The following is an 18,673-nucleotide window of genomic DNA, read 5'->3' on the forward strand; positions in this document are numbered from 1 at the left end:
GACACATGCCTCCTCTTCACATTTTGTGTGTTTACTGTGGGAACCTTTCGTAGGGACCATGGCAAAGATGACTGCTGCATACAGCGTGTGAATCAGCTTTCAATCTGACTGTGTTAGCCTTCTGTTTACCCAAAGCCTGTTAAGAGATTGACTTCGGCAGAATCAGAGGCTGCATTTTTAATAACTCTCTAAACTGGCCGTTGTGTCAAAAAAAAATTAACCGTATCGAGAAGGGAGAATTCAGGTTTGATAGAACTTCAGATTGCTTCTCATGCATGCGAAAACCAAAGCATATGAAACAGTGAGCAGTTTTGTCCTGATGGCTAAGCAGGAGGGATTTCCCCACCACCACCACCATACGTTTATAATAAGATTGAGTCAAAAGAAGAGGTGGGAGAGACATTTTCATCAGCTTTGAATGGCACATAGAAACACCTTCAGCCCTTTTTCAGGGATTGCTGTGAAAGTGCTCTACACAGGAAACTGTGCCATGAATAGGCTTCGTTTGCCCTCACATTCCTGACTGGCTAGGATCACCCATGTGACCAGCCTGGGACGAAGCATTGCCCTTCTAATACAGGATTATTTGCCTGCCTTGAAATTGGTATGTAGCCAAATCTGATTGGTTCGATAGCATTGGGAAGGGCCATGGCTCAGTGGTAGACCATCTGCTTGGCATGCAGAAGGTCCCAGGTTCAATCCCCGCCATCTCCAGTTAAAGGGACGAGGCAAGTAGGTGATGTGAATGACCTCCGCCTGAGACCCTGGAGAGCCGCTGCCGGTCTGAGTAGACAATACTGACATTGATGGGCCAAGGGTCTGATTCAGTATAAGGCAGCTTCATGTGTTCATTATGACATGATAGTGATCAGTACGTGATCCCTGCTTGGCTGGCCAAGAGAGAAGGTGGTGCTGAAGCCACAACAGATCTAGCAAACTAGCAAGAAAAAAAAGGCAAACCCTCTCAGCTGGGATTTGGAGGAGAAATATTTCAGAAATATTGAGAAATGCTCTGAAAATGGGTAGAGCCACGATGTCTACTAGGATGCATCTGTCCTCTGTAACTGTTTTTTAATGTCTCTCAGTACCACTTCTTATCCTAGGGCTAAAGAGGGTCCATCTTGGCCATGCTATATTAGGGACCGAGTTCAAAAGGAAGCCTTCTCACAGTGTGACTTTCAAAGCAGATCTGGAGGTGTTCCAGGTAGAAGGTAGTAGTAATTAGTGGTCTTTTTCTTCCACCTTCTCTTCTCCCAGGCTCGGGAAGAACTGAGGCCAGTGAAAGAGGATTTTGAGGCCAAGAACAAGCAGCTTTTGGAAGAGATGCCCAAATTTTACAGCAGTCGGATTGACTACTTTAAGCCAAGCTTTGAGTCTTTGATTCGGGCTCAGGTACAACTACTGCTTTCTGTCTTCTTTTCTTCTGCTTTATTATAAGTTGTGCCACCCCCAATCTGCATTGTTAATTTGGTAGAAACGTCACTTAAGTTGGTCATAAATGAACTTTGCATGTAGATGCAAACGGCCTACTGGAATCCTCCACATCATAAGGGCTCTGCTGGGCTTCCTTGTAGGAGTAACAAGCATCAAGATATGGCGACTGGTGCCAATCTCGTGTGCCTGAGTCTGCTGTCAAGAGAGCAGCTGAGCGAGTGTTGAGAGTGGCTTTCAGCTCAGCGTTCTAAAAAGAAGTCTGGTTACTATAAACTGTAAAAGAAAACAGTCTGTGCCAGCTTAGGTTAGGCTTAGTACTGGGCTTAGGCCAGGAAGAGCTGGGTTCAAATCCTCACTCAGTCACCTTGCCCCCATTCCATTCTTGACTTAACTGACCTCACAGGGCAGTTGTAAAAATAAAAGGGGGGAGGCCACATGTGTGCCTCTCCCTGAGTTCGTTGGAAGAAGAGCAGGATAAAAATGTAATCACTTAACTGTCCTTAAAGGACAGGGTCTCCAGTTCAAGGGACTAGGTAAGTAGGTGATGTGAAAGACCTCTTCCTGAGACCCTGGAGAGCCGCTGCCGGTCTGAGTAGACAATACTGACCTTGATGGACCAAGGGTCTGTTTCAGTAAAAGGCAGCTTCATGTGTACATGTGTAGACCCTTTGGGGATTTCTCCGCTCCTTGAGCTTTTGACAGAGATGTAGATTCTGTCTGTATAACATGAACCGTTTCTTTTAAAGTACAGCAATAAAGTAAGAGGTCGGGATTTCTGCAAGTAAGGAAGCCTACTTTATTTATGTAGATTATCAGTATTTGAATAAAATTTTGTATACAGGTGGCAGGGTTTTTAGTGCAGAACTTGAATTTTTTGGTCAGAATTTTGCAATGTGATGGACCATTGAAGCTTTACCTTATTTTGAGGATTTAAAAAAAACAACCTGTTGCCTCTATCATGACGACTGGAAGCTTGATTTTTTAAAATAATTAAATGAAACACAGAGGTTTCTTACAGTTTAGAACACACAGTGATTAATAACAGTTCATACCGTACCATCAGATTCTATGTTGTGTGGCTGTGCAAAAACTTGGACCCTTTGCAGGTGGGGCAAACTCACAGGAGAAGCAACGTATCCAAAGAAAATTACCTCGAGTCAGGATTGGAGCCACCAGGTTCTTCACTTAGCCATGCAAAACTCCAAGCCACATCACCTTCTCGGGGGCCTGCTTAAATAAAGAACTGTGCATAATCTCCCTTTCTAGCTTGCCGCCGGAACCCGCCTCTGTCCGACCAGCCTTCCTCTCTTTGATATCAGAGCGGGAATGAGCTAATGTCCAGAAGCATGCGAGTTGTAAATGGACTGAATGCCGCCCCCGGCTGGCTCATTCATCCAGCCACTGTTCTTTTCAGGGCCTCTTTCCATCCACATCTCTCGTTACGTTTATTCAGTTTAGTTGGGGGTATTGTGTTACTCCGTAGAATATCTGGTTCCGTTTCTCATCTCAGTGTGTCATTTTTAAAACCAGAAACCGCTTTCCAGGCTGCAGCCCTTGCGTGTGCGCTGACAAGTGGGCAGATGTATTAGTTTTCTGAACGAAGCTCCAAGCAGCGGCATCCGCAGCGGCTTTTATCCCGTCCGTTATCAGCTGCATGGTTCCGGGAGTTTCCCTGTCTCTTGGATTCGCGAGAGCAGTGCATACACATGGGAGGTGCTTTACGGTGAAGCGCGGCAAGCTGATTCTTAGGGCAGAGTCTTTGGCCGAAGGGGCGCATGAAGCATGTTAAAGGAGTCGATTGGTTTGAGTGCCAGACCTCCACCCCTCTGGTGGGTCACGTTAAGTAAATTTGTATGAGGTTGCCCCATAGTTCTTTCATGCTCTGATTCCTAGAAGAACACAGCTGTAGAAGAACACAGAGTAGGGGCCTACTCTGATAGCAAATAGTTCCTGCATAAGGGTCCAAAACTCCGCTTTCTCCTACTCTTTGAGCGACAATCTGAATCAAAGCAGACTATTAGGATTGTGGCTGACTTTACTAGACTCTGTTCCTGTGCCTTTAGCAGTAGTCTGACCTAGAGAAATGGCATATATGAAGTTTCCCCCCTCCATTTATTTCCACGGCAGGGAAAGCAGCAGTTTAGCTTTTTTGCGTTGTTAGGCAGCTGCTGAAGGATCAGCAGCAGCCCTTTTTAAAACAGTTAAGCGGGTGGCCTTAAGCAAGCCACTAGCTGCATCCAGAGGTCACAAACTAACCAGGGTTTGAGCATGGTGAGAATCAGCCTGAAACTCCTGGGGCTCCCAGGCCCCCTTCTTCCTTCCCTTGTGAGATATACAGGACTGAAGACTTGGTGGTTTAGAACTAACCTCAGCTTGTCAGGAAGTTGGGCTCTTTAGCAAATTGGCTGCTCGTTTCTGATCTGGGGGGCCACGATTCTAAACTGCAGTTTAACCCTGTTTTGTTGATAATTTGTTAACAGTGTTTTTGTGAGCTCTGATTTATTAAAAAGCTCCCCATTTAGATTTTGTCATTTTATTACAAGCCAAGAAGACTGCAAGCTGTATACAAAGGGAGGAGAGAGCATGTGAACTTGGAGACTTCTGAGGTTCATTCTGAGAGCAAATAGTCATCTGAATGCAGCAGTATCTCTTGGCATCAGCCTCTCCCCATCTGCTAAATGGGGGTAACAATGGCTTATTTTATAGGGGTGTCGTAGGGATTACTGATAAAAATCATTAAAGTGCATTGAGAATTTAGGAAAAGAACTTACAAAATCTTATCAGTAATTTAGGGCAAGTACAAAGAATGTCTCTTCTGAAGGGAGCCAGCGTGGTACAGTGGTTAAGAGTGGTGGTTTGGAGTGGTAGACTCTAATCTGGACAACCAAGTTTGATTCCCCACTCCTCCATATGTGTGGTGGATGCTAATCTGGAGAACTGGGTTGGTTTCCCCACTCCTACACATGAAGCCAGCTGGGTGACCTTGGGCTAGTCACAGCTCTCTTAGAGCACTCTCAGCCCCACCTACCTCACAGGGTGTCTGTTGTGGGGAGGGAAAGGGAAGGCTATAGTAAGCCGGATAGATTTTTAAGTGGTAGAAAAAGTCAGCATATAAAAACCAGGCTTCTTCTGAATCGCCTTCTGTGTTGGATATGACATTCAAGCCAATCGGTTCCAGAAGAGCTGATTAGTAACCATCTCCAGAAGGGCTGAGGGTTTTCTCTCAAGAAGCTACCAGGAAGGGTAGTTTAGTGTGGTAAATTGTGAGCTCGTCAACATGTTCCTTTCCCTTGCAGTGGTTATATAATTATTGATAATGATTGCATAACTTGAATTATCGGCTAAGATGCTCCCAGGGATCATTCTGAGTGCCGAGAATTGTTCACTCACCTCAGAAAATGGCGTAAGGAAAAGCACCAGCCACCTGCAAGCCCAGCTGTGTTGAAAATAGTAATTCCAGTTGTTGTGGGCTCCTCTGCCTCACCTGGCACTCCTCCAAACTGGTTAGAAGACTCAGGGCAAGCTCTTTTCACGCAGCGCCTACTTATATGGATTCAGCTACATAGTAAACAACGCGATTCCTTTTTTTCTGTGTTCACTCATAATTCCTCCCACTTTGTATTGCATAAATATTGGAGGCAAAGAGAACACTGTTTGCAGCAAAATATCACCATCAAGGAAGGTGAGATCTTTTAGTACAATAAGGCGCCCTTTTTGAGGTTTGACATGTCCCCCCCCCATTGAACCAGGTGGAGCTTACTTCCAAGTAGACATGGTTGGTGTGTAAGTGAGGTCCAGGGACCTAACTCTCAAAGGCTTTCCCCCACCCCCACATTTAACAACACCCCAGTGAGAGAGGAAAGAATCATTATCATTTAATATGTCTTTATGGTTGTATTGTGTGGTTGGAAGGAATCCAGGGGGTGTTTGCAAGGCACAGGCAGAAGGTGGGGAGGACTGAGTCTGGACTGTGCCTGCAGGGGAGACCTCGTGGGATACCTCTGTGTGTCCTCTTGAGTTCCACAATGGAGGAAACACAGGGTAGCAAATGCAATAAAAGAAAACTAGGAGGCCACACCCGAGTCCAAATGCTCTCCATCCCCTTTGCAAGGTGTCTGTCATAGGGGTGAAGCATGGCATTTTGGTGACCTTTGCTCACAGTATACAAAGGACAACCATTCTGGCTTTGCCCAGGGATATGGGAAAGTACAGCAGAGGTGAGCTCTGGAGTATCTCGGGATGACTTCCCTGAACTTGAGTTAGAGAGGACAAACCTTCTCCTGTATGTGCTCTTACAAAAATCAGAAGAGATATTCTCAAATAACCACGGTGTAACCTTTTTGCTTTTGTCCATGTTAATGGAACTGTAGTTCTGCCTGTGGAAAATCCTTCCCCCCCGCGGTCAGGTTACTCAGCTTTCCCTATTCTGGGGGCTGAAGTATCATCCTGGCCAACCTTCTGTATGATACAGTTTGCCCCCAGGTGAATGCAGTGTTCCAAGGCTAAATATTTCTGCCCACCCACAAGCTTCATCTGAATTGATGGAGCCAAGTATTTCCCCCTGTCATAGACTTTGAAGTTCCCACACGTAAGATAAAAGGGAGAGGGTTTGTACTCCCTTGTCGATGGGAGGCTTGCAAGGAACACTTCCTTCCCTCCTTGTTCTTATTCTCTGGCTAGAAAACCCGAGTTCTGTCCTCTTCTAAATCTTTGAGATGTATTAAGTTGGAAAGAGGGGGAGCAAAGGGTGCGACTGTGTAGTATGCTTCTGCCCTGGAAGTGGATCAAATCTGTTTGTAGAAGCTTTTGAAACTCTTGGGAATAGGTTTGATTTATAAGCAGCTACCAGCAAAAGAAGCTTCTTAGAGTATCTCTGCTCAGATTTTAATACTTCTGCAATTTGACGTGTTCGCAACACTGTGCTGCCTAGATGTTCGCCATCCCTCCCTGACTATTTATTTGCTAGTGCAAGAAACTTGACTTGTGAGGATGGGAACTTTCAACTTGCATAGAACACTTCATCAGGAGCACATTTGCTAAATAGTTCTGTGTAACTTTAAAATAACGCACACACAAGGGGTGACCATGTTCAGTGGAAGGTCTCAGCCTCTGTTTTGAATAGGTTTGACTTTTTATTTGAGTATGTTTAGCCTGCCCAAGAGCGGAATGAAGTAAGTCCCAGTGAGGTCAAAGACCACTGTGTCCACTGTGGAGTAGAGTTTTCAAGGAATGCCAGTAGTCAGGATCATGTATATTTTTGCGCCCGCCCAGAAATCCAAGGTCATGTCTATGACCAAAGACACAACATACTGAGAGCAAACCTGGGAGCTGGCGTCAAGATACACCTTCGTGTGTGCTGCTCTGTTTTTGAGATTTTACTGAGCTGTGTGATTCCCTCTGTGGCTCAGTGGTGGAGCACATGTTTTGCATGTTGAAGGTCCCAAGTTCCATCGTTAGCATCTCCAGGTAAGGGATCCCAAGAGCAGGTTTTCGGAAAGCGCATTTTCTGCCTATGAGTGCCTGGAGAGCTATTGGCAGTTAAAGTGTGTGATGCTGAACTACATCAACTGGTGGTCTAATTCGATATAGGGCAGCTTCATATGCCAAGCTCTGACCTGGATAACCTAGGCTAGCCTTTTCTAGCCAGATCTCAGATGCTAAGCAGGGTCGGCCCTGGTTAGTACTTGGATGGGGAACCACCAAGGAAGTCCAGGGTTGCTACACAGAGGCAAGCAGTGGCAAAACACCTCCAAACATCTCTTTCTTGAAGACCCATGAGGGGTTGCCATAAATTGGTTGTGACGTGATGGCAAAAATAGTAGCAGTAATAATTCTGTGCCAAACTTGAAGGGATGTTGTAACTTCCAGGGCAGAGGTATTACACAGAAATGGCAAAACACATTTCATTTTTAAAGTTAACTTAAACAGTAAATTGTCAAACACAGAAGCTTATGCAGAAATCTGGTGACCCCTTAACAGGAGGGGCTGTGGAGCCTCTGCCTGGCATGCAGAAGGTCCCAGGTTCAATCCCCGGCATCTCCAGTTCAAGGGACTAGGCAAGTAGGTGATGTGAAAGACCTCTGCCTGAGACCCTGGAGAGCCGCTGCCGGTCTGAGTAGACAATACTGAGTAGACAAGACTGAGGGTCTGATTCAGTATAAGGCAGCTTCATGTGTTCAAGGGTGCAAAGAATTCTTTCTTTTAAATATGCAGCCCTTATGATTGGGGAAATAAAAAGTATCCAGACTTTAGTCCAGTATGATTGCCTCTTTCTCCCGTTGTTGCGTCCTGAAGTATCTTCCCAGGTTTTCACCTTCATCTCTTTTCTTACTACAGTATTGTTTGGGGGAGGGGGGGCAGAAAAGCCAAAATTAAACATTCCAAACTCTACAAAAACTCAAACAATGAGTTGGAATAAAGCATATCTGCAAAATATGCCAATTTGCATAATTTATTCTGAGTAAAATCTGTGCTGCATGTAATTAGCACATTAATAGCCTTTCTTTCAAAGTGCAGAGCTTTGCTTTTTGATACCCAGACCCTCCAAAAAGTTTTTTACTATTTCTTCACTTTTGCAGTTTTTAAAGATTTTAATTTTGTTAAAACAATATACACAATTAGGGGGGAAAGCTTCATAATTGCATAGTCTGGTATTAATTGCCACGCTGTCATTTTATTATTTATTTGTTTGTGTGGTACAGGGTCAGTGTCTACTTGGTGGACAAAATTAGGTGTTTTCTTAATGTAGTAACCTAAATGTATATATATATTGGGTTTTGCTGGGTGAGAGAGCCATTGGCTGAAAATTAACATTGTCTAGGAATGGGGATCTGTAGGAGTCAATCTGAGGAGCCTTGGCTGATCTTTCGACTTCGATGCCAGTATTTTGGGCTGTCCTGTGGTTTTTTCCTTTACTGCTCAGGGGCCTTTAAAGTTTCTCTCTGTTAATCCCCCTCCCTAGGTTATCAGGAGAGGGTGTGCACTCTTTGGAGTATGGCGCCCTCAAGTGGACTGACTTGGTTAATCCTTCTAATTTTGACCTTTCCTTTTCGCCCCCCCCCTCCCCCAGGACGTAGAATGTGACCTTAATTGTTCAAAGGGTCCTGAACGGTTGTTGGGTTTCACCCTGTTAGCTTTTGCCGGGTCTGGAGCTTCTCCTTTGCTGAAGTGGTGTTAATAGTCTGGGCCTGCTTCCCCTCAGAAGTGGCGCTCCATCACTGAGGCACCAGAAAAAGAACTCATTGCTTTGTACATTCAGGAGGGCAGCTATAGTGCATTTGTTTAAAATGTTTATTTTGGGGAGAAGACAAAGGCAAGTGGTGTGAAGTTTAAAAAAAAAAAAAAACCCGGACAAAAATGCTCACACTCAAAAAAGAGAAAAAGCTCATAGCGAACACACACACACACACCAAGCAAGAATTATTTGCTGTTCTAGCAGGGCCAGCCTAAGACATTTTGTTGGCCATAAAAAAAACCCAACATAAGAAGAAGAATTGGTTTTTATATGCCGACTTTCTCCACCACTTAAGGAAGAATCAAACCGGCTTACAATCACCTTCCCTTCCCCTCCCCACAACAGACACCCTGTGAGGTAGGTGGGCCTGAGAGAGCTGTGACTAGCCCAAGGTCACCCATTTGGCTTCATGTGTAGGAGTGGGGAAGCTAATCCAGTTCACCAGATTAGGCTCCACCGCTCATGTGGAAGAGTGGGGGAATCACACCCAGAATACCCCAAATAGCACACACTAATAAAAATGGAGGACAGCCCCTCTTGTTCAAGCCCCATTGTAAGGATTAGGAGCTGTGCTGTTTGCTCATGAGGGGCTTGTTCAGGAGAACCTCCAAAGGGACTTTGCCCCACGGGTGTGTTTTGTCTGTCTTATACTCTACTCCTTTTAACCGCTCCCCAGTTCCACCACCTGAGTGGTCTACCTGGCCTTGCCCTGTGCTCGAGGCTCCTGCAGTTCACCAAACGAGCAAGTCCTTCCCTCTGCAGAGTGACAGGAGGCATCCACTCCTCTTTCCTGCAGTCAGCTTAACTGTTGCCCATTTCTCGATCTGCGCCAGGAGTGTGCATCTTCCCCAAGGATGCTCACTTCCTCAGAGTTTGCAAATGCTTCCTCTGTACCTTTCCCTTGGCTCTTGAAGAAAGAGAGGAGACAGTTGCCTGTTGGATCTCATGTGATTATTTTTTATTGGGGTGGGAACAGTGTGGGTTGCACCCCATCCCCCTTGCCCCAGACATTTGTTTCACAATGTGGTGCTCTAAATTTAGCCTGACTGGTACAAACTGTCCATTGAACCAGAACAGCATCCGGTTTATCACAGAAACTACCGAATGATGATGCCCTGTTAGAATTGGATCCCCCTCCTGAGCTTGTTCTCTCTGTTGCCTTCTAGAAGTTGTATCTGCTCCAGATTTGGGTGTGCAAAATGATGACAAGGTTGTGGCCATTGAAGCCTGTGGCTACTTCTGCATGAGAAGGGCATGAACGAATTCCCCCAGGAATGTGTTGGGCCCAAGATCCTCAGCCAGAGGTATTCAGTAAGGAACACAGGGCTGCCCCTCCCCCCTTGTCATTGGTTGGGTTTTCACTTATTTCCACTTGGGGGGGGTCGTGGCAGGAGGCCTCTACTGATGCAAAAGTCTCGTTGCTGCGGACACTCGCCCTCCTTTCTGGGTCTGTGTGCATATTAGATCAAGGTTACTTCTTAGGCTTGTGCAAAAGGATTAATTTGTCAACTTAACTAAACATGTTAGTTGTTCTCAGAACATTAAGAACAGCTGAGAGTCCAGAATTGCTATTGGAGCAGTAGGGGTAAAGGGAATTGGCAATGCAAACCCTTGATGTTACTGTGTTCTGGGAGTAGACTTCTCAACAGTTTCTCTTGCCCTCTGCTGACCCCTCCCCAGGTAATCCCTGCAAGTTTACCAAATGTTTCATGTGCATAGAAAGGTCTGTGTGTGATGCTCATGTTTGTTCCCGTGCATTTACTGCCTGAAGAGACAGCCAGCTGGGGTGTGAGCGCAGACCAGTCCTAGATAATCACGTTATTAAAAAGCACTATGGGGCCAGCAGTAGGCTGCTTATGTATACAACATACTCTGTTTGGGGAGAGGGGGCTGCGCTTTTGGAAACATGGGGGGGATCTATTAGAAGGAGAGATGCTGGCATTCACTAATAGGGGCAGCAAGTAAGTGAGAAGAGGGAGGGTACTCCCCCCTCCCACTCCTCAGGGCTGAGCCGTTTAATAGCACAGCAGGGAGCCCGGCCCACTCAGCCCCCGGCGGTTTGGCTCTTCCTATTTTGGTGGTTCTGCTGTTGCTGATTTGATTTCATTAGTCATTGTGTAAACCAGAAGTCCTGCTGAATCACCAGAAAGCGCAGCTCTGTTACCTGCTGATCAGAAGGGAAAGCAACGCCACGGATCTCAGTACTCCGGTCTCCCCGGAGCCCGCTCCAGCTGTTAATTCACCAGCCCGAGGAAGTAGGGTGGGGTGTTCAGGGCACCCGTTGCGACTGAGGTGTTCCCGGCCGCAGCAGCCTCCCCCCTTGTTCCTCTCAGGATAAAAAAGCCAATGCATTATGAGGGGGAGGGGGAGAGCCTGTCTCCATGGAGATGGCGCGGGTATCTGTACCAGCACCGCTTGCTGTTACTTAATGGAGTGAGAGCCGTTCGCCTGGGGGCTGCTCTTGCGGTGTAGCTGAGAGACCTGGCAAACTGGAGTCCCAGGGACGGGTTAATAACATCCCTCGTCCTCTGCTCCATGATGCGATGAAAGAGATAACAGATTTCTTGGGCGAGTGCGGTGTCTCCTGGCCAGCTGGGGCCCTCCGCTTCATGCTTTGCTCTTAGGAAAGAGGGAGGAAAGCAAGAGCTTGGCTGTGGGCGAGGGTCCTAAGCGTGGCCCAAAGCTCAGCAGCAAGGCCTGTGGCTCAGTGGTAGAGCATCCGCTTGGCATGCAGAAGGTCCCAGGTTTAATCTCCAGCATCTCCAATTAAAGGGACTAGGCAGGGAGGTGATGTGAAAGACTGCCTGAGACCCTGGAGAGCCGCTGCCGGTCTGAGTAGACAATACTGACTTTGATGGACCAAGGGTCTGATTCAGTATAAGGCAGCTTCATGTGTGTTCAAGGCCGGAATTTTGATTACGTTTGATCATGTTTGCCGTCGCCTTTTGCAACAAGATCGGCTCTCAAACATCGTGCAGCACAAAATGCCAGGGTTAAAGGGGGAGGGGGGAGGCAGGGAAGATTCACCTGGCTCGAGGCTTAGGGGGAGGTCAGTAGGAGCTGCGAGTGAACTGTGCGGGGGGGGGGGGAGGTGGAAAAGGTGCCAACCTATAGCAGATAGCTCTTCTATTGATTTGCAAACTCTTCTGGTGCCAGCCTCAGCTTTTGGGGATTTGGGAGCCTCTTCCTCCGAAGGAAGCCAAAAAGTCTCATCCCAATACTACAAGATGGGCCTCAATAGGGGCTGCCTGTGGCCTTCCTGGTTCCAGACTCTCCATTCCCAACATCGACTGGAATCCCTAAGCCAGGGGGTCTCCAGTCGGCGGTGCATGAGCTTCTGTTAGCTGCCAGCTGCTGTTAGCTGCCACATTCCCCTAGAAAACTCAGGAAAAGATCTCCTCTAGACCGCTTCTTCTTTTGAAACTTATTTCCTAGGATTTTTCTCCACTGATAACTTCATTTCTGATGCTCTTCCTAGTCGTGCTTCTAGGACAGGAAAAAAAAATTGGCCACATGAGGGGTGGGGTGGAGCAGCTTGGGATATGTTTCATTAGTTTGAAGTAGCTCTCCGAGAAAAGGCTGATGACTCGTATCCTGAGCCATAGCTCAATGTGAACTGAAAACCGAGGAGGGGGGAATGATTACTTGTACATCATTTTCCCCATTATAATTACATCTCCAAAGTAGTGGTGAAAGTAATGTAAGGACCCTCAGCACCAGCGTGGTGTAGTGGTTAAGAGCAGGGGTTTGGAGCGGTGGACTTTAATCTGGAGAACCAGGTTGGTTTCCGCACTCCTACACCTGAAGCCAGCTGGGTGACCTTGGGCTAGTCACAGCTCTCTTAAGAGCTCTCTCAGCCCCACCTACCTCACAGGGAAGGTTGTGGGAAGGTGATTTTAAGCCGGTTTGATTCTCCCTTAAGTGGTAGAGAAAGTCGGCATATAAAAAAAAGCAACTCTTCTTCTATCATAAATGGGGTGTGTGGCAGGAGCCCCCAAAAGCCATCTAGCTCAAGCTGAGCTTCAGAATCAGCTTTATTTTTTAAAGGGCAGAATGGCATCTTCGATTTTAACGATCATGGACAACAGCAGAATGAACTACTCAAGTTGGAAATTAAAACCAGGACAAAAACTGGTGGTGAGTTGTGTTCATCTGGCTCGGAGGACCTTGGGTGCCCTCTGCCGGATATGGTGGTCATTTCAGCCAAGGCCATCTTATTTGCCAAATGTTGAGCTGGTGATGGGTTTGGTTTTTTTTAAGCAAAGCCCCTTGCAGAATGGAGCAGCCACCCAACATGCGGCCGGCCTCACATAACGATTGTAGGGCAAGGGCAAGGGTAGCGTTGATGGAAAAGCTGGGATTTGGAGCTCCCTTATGGAGCTGACACCATCGGCTCTTGTTGCTATGGTGATCTATGAAAGGGACAGTGGCAACAAGGGCAGCAGTGTGGTCAAGTGGGCGGTGCACAAGGCGTTAGGCACCCTCAAGCTGTAAATCCTCTTCTTCCTAATTGGCTGGTAGTGACCTTGAGGGGAAGGCACACAACCCTTTGGGCACCCGTGTATGACATGGGGATAATAATAGCCACATTGTGGGGGCGTGGGGAGGATTAGCCAGCATTTGTGAAAATCCCATCAATGCTTGACTGCCCATGAAATGGTTCCAAGGAAGAAAGTGTTAATCTAGGCCGGCCAGCCTCAGTGTCTCTGTGTGAACCTCCTTGCCCTCCCCACTCCCTTGTAAAAGCAGCTTGTTGCACTCTTACAGCAAGAAAGCAGGAACTGCCACCCCCCCCCCCAGAAAGGTCAGAGTTCATGACTCTTTCCTGCTGCCTCCTGTGCACTGCTCCAGACGGCTGTGTAGGCTGTGGGTTTTTTTGTCACTGCCTGATCACAGCCAACCCAGCCAGCCGATCTTCTGATGGGGAGAGGCGAGCCCGGCAGCTATGCTCCACCTGAGGTCTTCCTCCTCCTCCTCCAGGTTGAGAGAAGGGAATGACAGTAATGCATAAGCGTTCTGTATTGACCTCTCTTGCTTTTCCTTGAACTTGCTGGATGCCTCCCGAGTGGGTATCAAGAACTGGTTTGTTTTCATACGAAACGGGTGTCTTGGGAAGGTTGCTTCTGCCAGACTCTCATTCTAGCTCGCTCATGTATATACCCCCCCTTCCATACTCGGACCGACTTTGCAAGCTGATGACTTACTTTCCAACTGATTGGAAAGTGGCAAGGATACTTAGCAAGATATGGAAATACTGAGCCTAAGGTGTGTGGTGTAAGCTGATAATAGTTTGGAGGCAGTTTGGCCTCTGTATGCAGTCTGGAGTTCGTCTGCATCCCTTGAATGTGTCCTTTTTACTGTCCAGCCCCATCAGCTGCCCCTACGCCTTTATGTGCTGCATTTTCCATGGCACAACTTAGCTGTGCATCTCCCCATTTTTCTGTCTTTCACATACACACGCACGCGCGCACACAAAGAGCCATTGAATTTATCTCAACAGCTCTTTGCGCCCACTTTGCAGACAAGGTATTTCTAATCTCACTGAAGGTAACTTGGTTGATGTGTTCTGGCTAAGGCCGTAAAAATAAATTCATTCAATCTCACTGAAGTTTGCTGCTGCGAGGATAAACCTTGCCGAGTCTTCAGGAGCTGACACACTTCTTTAAGACCAGGCTGAAGTTGAACGTTTTCTAAAAAGTGCAATTGCAGATCAATGCTTCAGTCCCTTCTTCATCTTGCTGTAATCTTAACATGGCCTATTCCAGGGAAAAGGGAAAGGCTTAAGAGCTGTTTCTCTGTTCCTAAGGCTTCCTTCTCATGATCAAAGCCTGAGACTCGCCAGCTTCTGGAAGTGAGGAGGCAGTGCAGCCTTTTTCTTCCCTGCAAGCCTTTCCTTTCCAGAGCCTTTCCCCTTTTCCTGCTTCCTTCTCTCCTTCCTACCCACCAGCCAACCTATGTTTATCTTCCCCCCCCCCCCCGCTTTTCCTCCTTCCCTCCCCCAGCAGCCTCTAACTATGGCCCAGTTGTGCGGTAGGGAACCAGGAAAGACTTGTAGGGGGCGCACACTGTTTCCTCTTTCCCTGCTTTTATCTGCCTCCCCCATCTTCAGCTATTTTATTTGTTTATTTCACTTATCCCCTGCCCACCTCCACAATGAAGACTCAAAGCAGCTCACGTCATTCTGCTTGCCTCCATTTTATCCTCACGGCAACCCTGCGAGGCAGGTGAGGCTGAGTGTGTGTGACTGAGTGTGTGTGACTGGCCCAAGGCCACCCAGCAAGTTTCCACAGCAGAGTGGGGATTTGAACCTGGGTCTCCCGAACCCTAGTCTGAAACTCTAGCCACTTGGGAGACCTTCACAAACAAACTATGCCAGAGGATAGGGGGGTGCATGAATGAGGGAGAAAGGAGTAAAATTGCTTCTCTTTCCCACTGTGAAAAAGAGCAAAACAGGCCAAGTTACTGGGTACCTGTGGACGCCGTTCACCAACACCTTCCATGAACTCTTTATAAGGTCTCACCCATTGAGTGAAAGGTGAGCAAAGGTAGGACTCCTAAAACTGCATATAGAAGCCTAGATTGAATGTGACAGCGTACTTATCCAAAAAGGATGGCTTGTTTAGTGTGTTGAGAACAAGAAGTTTCTAGCCCTTAATGTTTCAGAAAACGCTTCTAAAGCTAATACTACTGCATCTAGCTAATATTTCTTCCTTCAAAGTGATTATATAACAGCACTGAAGCTTTGTATTAAACCATTACCCCCCCCCCCCAAAGTTGCTGTCTGGCTCTAAAGGTATTAAAAATATTCTTTTAGAAATGATTTCAAAAGATGCAAGAATTTGGGGCAAAACCTAGGCGTGAGTGGTAGTTAGAGAGGCAGGAGGTGCCACTTGGTTTAACTTTTTTCCCCAGAGGGAAGATGGGGATATGATTCCATGACGGAGCAAAAATGACCCCTGTACTTTCCCCCTAGGTTGTGTATTACACTGAAATGTACAAAATCTTCGGAGACTTAACAGAACAGATTGATGAGCCTGGCCTGACTGACGACGAGCGGGAGAAGGAGAACGAAGTCAAGTTGAATGAGCTGAGGGCCCTCTCAATTGTGGCTGATGATTGACCTCCCAACTGATAATGGCCTTGAAGGAGGCTTGTGCAAGGGCAGACTGGCCATCCCCTTGTTGCTGCTCCACAGAAAGCTCCCCTTCCTGTTCTCCAAAGACTCGGGCCTCTGACTTCTTTAACCTCACACAAATATGCTATTTTGATCTGGGTGGAGGGTGGGAACTTGCAGCAGTTCCCAAGGACATCCTGAAGCATGTTGAATGGAGGCGCTACTAATGTTTTTCAGCCTAAGGTCTGTGCCCTACACCACTACTTAAACAAGGATACTACCAGTTACAAGATTCCAACTGCTGCTTTCTTACAAGAGTTCATCTGTTGCAGTGGGGATCTTCAGCTGCTACCACTACAGAATTTTTTCTCCCGTGTCCCTCGGTCACAGTAGGTTGGCCCGTCAAGCTAGGATTGAACTGTTATGCCTTTAATTCAGACTGGCAGTACACGGTGCCATTTTCTAGAGGATCTGCTAGGTTTGGCAGTCTGCATGGACTACAAGGATGTAGAAAACAGCATCTGTTTGGTACAGTGTGTTAAATATACTGTTGTGTTTTGTCAAAGTGTAATCACTGTGGCCCTAGCAAGAAGGCTGTGAGGCAAAGGCAAAGCAGCAGGGAGAGTTCTTAGTGATCGCAGAGTGGCCCAAACTGAGACTCCACAAATGACCAATTGACCTCCCAGGTACAGGTAAGTAAGCAGGTTTTTTTTTCTTCTTCTGTGCAGTTATGACCTGTGTTTAATGAGTAAATGACGCTGCACATCTTGCACATGGGGAAAGGCTTAAGCCCAGAAGAGAAAATGGCAAATGTTTCTCGGAGAAGCTTCCCTAGAAACGAGGCCCCCAGTGGTGGTGGCTTCTCTCCCACGTCCCCCAGCCGGAAGGGAAACTATCAGGTGCTCTATCTTCCTGCAGACCTCCCCAAACATTCTTAGGATTTAATCAAATGTGAGTCATTTTGTTTCTGTAACCTGTGTCTAATTCTATTTTTGGATTAAAAAATATATAATAAAACTCAAACCATCCTATGTCCTTCTTTTGTCTTTCCGTGCACTATAATCACCCCAAGCATACAGCTGCCCTCTGCTGCCTGAAAAAGGCTACTCAGCAGCAACTGTTCGCCCGTGAATCGTAGTGTTTTTTTTTTAAGGGGGGGAAGTATTCAGTTGGGGGGGCAGATCAACTAGGAGGGCATGGGTCAAAGATTTTAGGCTAGACTGAGGGTTGGCTCAGGCAGCGCTCAGCCATTGTCAGGTACCTTAGCATCAATCTAAGTGCTGAGTCAGCAACTTTCAGAGCGGCACAAGCCACCATTTGCCATTAAATAGAGTTCACAATCTGGTTTACAGCAGCTTAAAGCCCTGGTTTGCTGGCTGAGATGCAGCATTAATCAGCATTTGCAAAAGCAGAAGTCACTCTGGGTATGTCAGGAAAAGGAGGAACCACTTGAATCCCGGCCTTATTCAGCTAGCCACCATAATCTGCCTTTTGATTAGCCACAGTCCCTACTCATTGTCTGGGGCAGCACACCAGTTGTCGCTTAGCTGCTGTGAGCAGCTTGTTATGCACACCCAGACTCCCTTTATAGCTTTCCCAAGAGTTTAAAACAACAACAAACAAGTCCCAAAAATACTAGTAGTAGTTTCAGTCTGCAGATTTTGGCTCTGCATCACTCCTTTCTCCACTACTGTAATAACAGGCAGTGAAAGGGAAGCAGGGGTTGGGAAATTTGCAGTGCAGTAACATCACAGCAGGTGTTTGGCCTTACCAGCAGGCAGAGGTCGGTTCCATTTTGTGCAGCCGCTGCTCATCTATGCCATGTAGCCTCTCCCCAGTTTATAGTTTCTTCAAGTATGCCACCATTTTAGGCCCTGCAGTTAACATCTGGCCAAACACATTAAGTCCTGCAGACATTAAGTTTTCTCCAGCTGAGGTTCATCAAAATGACGATTCGCAGACTTCCAAGTGAGGAAGAGACTTTTATAAAAGGGAACTTGGCCAGTTAAATACAAGTTGTTACCACATTTACAGACTAAAAGCAACACATCCAGAAGTGACAGACCACCTGAAGGTAGGGGGAGCAGATCCACTCAATGCCTACTGCAGGATTCTGGGGTGGGTGGGTGGGGAAGGCCCCACCACAGCGCCTGCCTTAGCCAAGGCTCATCAACTACTCTGCTAAAAACTACCACAGGGACCCAACTGGCTACCTACCACAGCCTTCCTGAAATCGGCTTATCCCCTCAACTCCATTCCAGCTAGCCACTCTGCTGCCTAACACAAGACATTCCTCCCCCCCCCTCCCCAGACCAGGGGCACAAGAATTTCACTGGCATTTCTAGGCTGGATAATGGAAACACAGCAGAGGTTGCCGAGACTTTAAAGCTACACAGGGCAGATGAGTGACCCAGGATTGACCTTGAGTCAAATGGCAGCCCCCACCCCTGCCTTCCTTGAAGGGTTCGCACTCTGCACTGGGAATGTGCAAGGATTTAAATTCAAGCCACAACAACAAACCGCCCTGCCAATGTATCACAGCAATGGCCACAAACTAGCCTGCGGCAACTGCCCACTGCAGGTGGGATGGCTCAGAACCCACTACATTGGTTCAGATGCTTAAATGCCTGGCAGTCCTGATGATTCCTTAGTAACCTTTTTAGCCCCAAGGCAGGCAGAATGTCATTTTCTTCAGCTAAAGCTTGGGGGTGGGGGAGAAGAGGGGGGATGCCTGAAGGAAGAAAGTCTCCATGCAGCACAAAGAGGCTAGCCATGCCTTGCCTTGCCCTGCGGAGCAGTGTGGCACCCGCTGTCCATATCCAACTGCATCAAGGCTTAGTAATGCGATGACTTTCCCTTCCGCTGCTTGCTGCTGGCAGACAGCCTGGAAA

General features: G+C 47.2%; 1 protein-coding gene across 1 annotated transcript in view; it reads left to right on the top strand.

Annotated features, from left to right (window-relative positions):
• The window catches only part of BIN3 (bridging integrator 3), a 109,475-nt gene extending 93,685 nt beyond the window's left edge, over window positions 1-15,790 (top strand). Inside the window, exons 8-9 of the mRNA XM_056860628.1 lie at window positions 1,258-1,392; window positions 15,642-15,790. Coding sequence (XP_056716606.1) covers window positions 1,258-1,392; window positions 15,642-15,788 — 282 coding nt within the window. The 3' untranslated portion in view covers window positions 15,789-15,790. The remainder of the gene's footprint in view (window positions 1-1,257; window positions 1,393-15,641) is intronic.
• The last annotated feature ends 2,883 nt before the right edge of the window (window positions 15,791-18,673 follow it).

This window comes from Euleptes europaea, chromosome 14 (assembly GCF_029931775.1).
Source record: "Euleptes europaea isolate rEulEur1 chromosome 14, rEulEur1.hap1, whole genome shotgun sequence".
NCBI classification, from domain to species: Eukaryota; Metazoa; Chordata; class Lepidosauria; order Squamata; family Sphaerodactylidae; genus Euleptes; species Euleptes europaea.